At 56.7% G+C, this 4855-nt stretch overlaps 1 protein-coding gene across 1 annotated transcript in view; it reads left to right on the forward strand.

Moving 5' to 3' along the window:
• The first annotated feature begins 1746 nt into the window (after window positions 1-1746).
• The window catches only part of LOC119968028 (ras-like protein family member 10B), a 56920-nt gene continuing 53811 nt past the window's right edge, over window positions 1747-4855 (forward strand). Inside the window, exon 1 of the mRNA XM_038801132.1 lies at window positions 1747-1782. Coding sequence (XP_038657060.1) covers window positions 1747-1782 — 36 coding nt within the window. The remainder of the gene's footprint in view (window positions 1783-4855) is intronic.

Here is a 4855-nt window from a genome sequence, read left to right on the forward strand (position 1 = left end):
CTGGCTGGATCTGATTGACAGGTTAGATGGTAGATTAAACCCTCCCCACCCAGGTACAGTGCAGCATCTAGACTGACCCACCAGAACCACCCACCTCCCTCCTCCAGCCCCCCATCCCTTTCCCTCCTCCTCGACTCGCGTCACACAAGCCCTCGAAAGAAAAACGGCAAAAATAAATTATTCTCAGGGAAATTCCTCTTTGATACCCTTCGGCCATGAAGTCAATCCCTCCAGCTGGGATTATTATCACTCAATTCACCCCCTGAAACCCGAAAAGATTTAAACATGCACTCCCTCCGCCGCCGACGCACAGTGTCAGCCGTGTGTACCGTCTCCAAGATGCTCTGCAGCAACTTGCTAAGATTCCTTAGACAGCACCTTCCAAACCTACAACCATTCTCATCTAGAAGGACAAGAACAGCAGATACCTGGGAACCCCACCACCTGGAGGTTCCCCTCCAAGTCACTCACCACCCCGACTTGGAAAGAGATGATTATATTTGTTCGCGTCACAAACAGGCTTACATTAACGCTGCAATGAAGTTTACTTTGAAAATCTCCAGTCGCCTAAATGCACGTCTTTCGGGAGGGAACCGGAGCACCCGGAGGAAACCCACGCAGACAACGTGCAGACTCCGCACAGACAGTGACCCAAACCAGGAATTGAACCTGGGACCCTGGAGCTGTGAGGCAACAGTGCTAACCACTGTGCTGCCGTTCCTCCCATCGCCGTTCCGACACGGTTGCCGGGCTGAAACCCTGGAACTCCCTCCCTAACAGCACAGTGGGTGTACCTGCACCTCGGGGTCTGCAGCGGTTCAAGAAGGCAGCTCCACCACCACTTTCAACGAGCGATGGGTAACAGGGCCTTTGCGATGCCCCCATCTCGTCAACGAATAAACCAATTCTCCTTGTACCCGATCTAGCTCCCTAACTCCTTTTCGGGGATATTGAACACTCAGCGGACACTTTGGGAGGAGGTTATCGAGCCTGAGTGAGAAGGAAGGAGGTCCGGAGGCTTCACTGACAGTAGTGCCGTCCCTCCGACGACACATCAACCCCGGGGCCCAGCCCGCCCCCTGAGGGGGTGTGTACTGGACCCCACCGGCCATTAGTGACAGAAGAGCAGGTCGGGAGTTCCCCGTGGGGTCCCGGACCCTTACTCAACATCGGTAGCAGCAGACGATGGGCTTCTGACAACGTTGGTATGTGGGAGCTTCCTGTGGGTTAACTGGGTGCCTCCTTTTCTCAGACTGGACCGTTGCTTTCAGCGTGTGAGCTTAACTTCGCATTGACGGGAGATTCTCTCCCCCCACCCCCCCCCCCCCCCCCTCGCTTTCGGCAGGCGGCAATGCCGGTGGGGCGGAGAATCCAGCGGGACTCCCCAAATGGTGGGATTTCTCCTTTCGATTGTCCCCGATTAGGGAGGGAGGGAGTTCCAGGATTTTAACCTGGCCACCGTGAAGGAATGGCGATGGGAGGAACGGTAGCACAGTGGTTAGCACTGTTCCTTCACAGCCCCAGGGTCCCAGGTTCGATTCCCGGCTTGGGTCACTGTCTGTGAGGAGTCTGCACGTTCTCCCCGTGTCTGTGTGGGTTTCCTCCGGGTGCTCCGGTTTCCTCCCACAAGTCCCAAAAGACGTGCAGTTAGGTTCCCGATTAGAATACATTGGCGGACATCCCTGTTCGATTATTATCCCCCACCTAACTTGGGGATTTCCCTCCCGTCTACATTGCGTGGCGTTGATGGGTTTGCCAATGGAATTCCCTGGGGAAGCACAGGTAAGTACATCCAGAGGCGGAGAGGGTCATGCCAGGGCAGTAGGGCAGTACCTTGGCACTGTCGCCCCCCCCCCCCCCCCCCACTCCAACCGACAATTCATAGGCTTCCGAGGTCCATGGGCTGTGCTTTCCCAGGTTTGTAAGCGGAGGAGATGAAATCCCTGGGAGGCGTTCCCGGGTTTTTGGGTGTAGGGGTGGGTGGGGGTTCCCATGAGACTGATCCTTTGTGGGGTTTTCCTGTTCCTGGGGCGGAAACATCCAGTGGGCGTTCCCCATGTCTCAGTGGGGGTCCCCTGTGTTCCTGAGGGGGGGGGGGAATTTCCTGTGGGGACTCCTCGTGTCCGTGAGGGGGGATTCCCTGTGGGTATTCCCTGTGGGGATTCCCTGTGGGGATTCCCTGTGGGGATTCCTGTGTCCATGGGGGGGGGGGGGTATTCCCTGTGGGAATTCCCCATGTCCATGAGGGGGAGGGATTTCCTGTGGGGACTCCCCGTGTCCGTGAGGGGGAGGGATTCCCTGTGGGGGTTCCCTGTGGGGATTCCCCGTGTCCATGAGGGGGAGGGATTCCCTGTGGGGATTCCCTGTGGAGTTTCCCCATATGCGTGAGGGGGAGGGATTCTCTGTGGGGATTCCAAGTGGGGATTCCCTGTGGGGATTCCCTGTGGGGATTCCTGTGTCCATGGGGGGGGGGGGTATTCCCTGTGGGAATTCCCCATGTCCATGAGGGGGAGGGATTTCCTGTGGGGACTCCCCGTGTCCGTGAGGGGGGATTCCCTGTGGGATTCCAAGTGGGGATTCCCTGTGGGGATTCCCTGTGGGGATTCCTGTGTCCATGGGGGGGGGGGGTATTCCCTGTGGGAATTCCCCATGTCCATGAGGGGGAGGGATTTCCTGTGGGGACTCCCCGTGTCCGTGAGGGGGAGGGATTCCCTGTGGGGGTTCCCTGTGGGGATTCCCCGTGTCCATGAGGGGGAGGGATTCCCTGTGGGGATTCCCTGTGGAGTTTCCCCATATGCGTGACGGGGAGGGATTCTCTGTGGGGATTCCTCGTGTCTATGAGGGGGGATTCCCTTTGGGGATTCCCTGTGGGGATTCCCGTGTCCGTGAGGGGGAGGGATTCCCTGTGGGGATTCCCTGTGGGGGTTCCCCGTGTCCATGAGGGGGAGGGATTCCCTGTGGGGATTCCCTGTGAGGATTCCCTGTGGGGGTTCCCTGTGGAGATTCCCCGTGTCCATGAGGGGGAGGGATTCCCTGTGAGGGTTCCCCTTGTCCGTGAGGGGGAGGGATTCCCTGTGGGGATTCCCTGTGGGATTCCCTGTGGGGATTCCCTGTGGGAATTCCCCATGTCTATGAGGGGGAGGGATTCCCTGTGGGGATTGATTCCCTGCGTCCGTGAGGGGGTGTTCCCTCTGGGGATTCCCCGTGTCTGTGAGGGGGAGGGGTTCCCTGTGGGGGTTCCCTCTGGGGATTCCCCGTGTCTGTGAGGGGGAGGGGTTCCCTGTGGGGGTTCCCTCTGGGGATTCCCCGTGTCTGTGAGGGGGAGGGGTTCCCTGTGGGGGTTCCCTCTGGGGATTCCCCGTGTCTGTGAGGGGGAGAGATTCCCTGTGGGGATTCCCCATGTCCATGAGGAGGAGGGATTCCAGCGGAGTACAGGGGAAACATGTTCCAAACCCAGCCTCACTGTTGTGGTTGGGGGTGGTTTTTACAGCCTTACGTTGTTTGAGTTTGGAATAAAATATATATTTGGTAAGAACGGTGGAGGAGTTGAGGAGGTGGGGGTGAGGTATCACTGGGGGTCTTCAGCATTCAGGTGAAAACCAACACCGTGATTTTGGATGGCGTCTCTGAGGGGCAGCCTGTAGGTGAGAAACAGGAGCGATCCTGGGGAAATACCAGAGGTAACGGTGTGGGAACTGGAAGAGAAGCCATTGCAAGTGCGGCCCTGGCTCCAGTCAGGTACATTGAAGCAGGCCGGGGCAGTACCACCCAGATGGACGTCAGTGGAGAGGCCTCGGAGGCCGATGGGGTGGAAGGCTGCAGACAGGATCATGGAGTCAGAGAGGTCTACAGCACAGAAAAGGCCCTTCTGCCCATCGCGTCTGCAGGGGTCAAAACAAACACCCATTTCCCAGCACGGCTCACAGCAAGGGCACATATAAATACTTCCTCCCTGTTATAGGGCCTCTGCCTCCACCACCCTATCAAGCAGCGCGTTCCACACTCCAACCACCCTCTGGGTAAAAAGGGGTTTCCTCACATCTCCTCTAAACCTCCTGACCCTTACCTTTAACCTTTGCCCCCTGGTCATTGATCCTCTACCAAGGGGAAGGGTTTCTTCCTGTCCTCTCTATCAATGCCCCTCATTATTTTATACATCTCAATCATGGTTCCCCCTCAGCGTCCTCTGCTCCAAGGAATACAGTCTATCCAATATCTCTCTCCATAACTAACGCTCTCCAGCCCAGGCAACATCCTGGGAAATCCCCTCTGCTCCCTTTCCAGTGCTGTCACATCCCTCCGAAAATGTGGATTCCGCAACCTGATTCACAAGGACGAGGAGGGAAAGAGATACAGAGTACAACTCCCTCTACACTGTCCCCATCAAACATTCCCAGGACAGGTACAGCACGGGGTTAGATACAGAGTAAAGCTCCCTCTACACTGTCCCCATCAAACACTCCCAGGACAGGTACAGCACGGGGTTAGATACAGAGTAAAGCTCCCTCTACACTGTCCCCATCAAACACTCCAAGGACAGGTACAGCACGGGGTTAGATACAGAGTAAATGCTTCCCTCTACACTGTCCCCATCAAACACTCCCAGGACAGGTACAGCACGGGGTTAGATACAGAGTAAAGCTCCCTCTACACTGTCCCCATCAAACACTCCCAGGACAGGTACAGCACGGGGTTAGATACAGAGTAAAGCTCCCTCTACACTGTCCCCATCAAACACTCCCAGGACAGGTATGGCACAGGGTTAGATACAGATTAAAGCTGCCTCTACACTGTCCCCATCAAACACTCCCAGGACAGGTACAGCATGGGGTTAGATACAGAGTAAAGCTCCTCT

The sequence above is a fragment of the Scyliorhinus canicula genome, chromosome 6 (genome assembly GCF_902713615.1).
Source record: "Scyliorhinus canicula chromosome 6, sScyCan1.1, whole genome shotgun sequence".
Taxonomy (NCBI): Eukaryota; Metazoa; Chordata; class Chondrichthyes; order Carcharhiniformes; family Scyliorhinidae; genus Scyliorhinus; species Scyliorhinus canicula.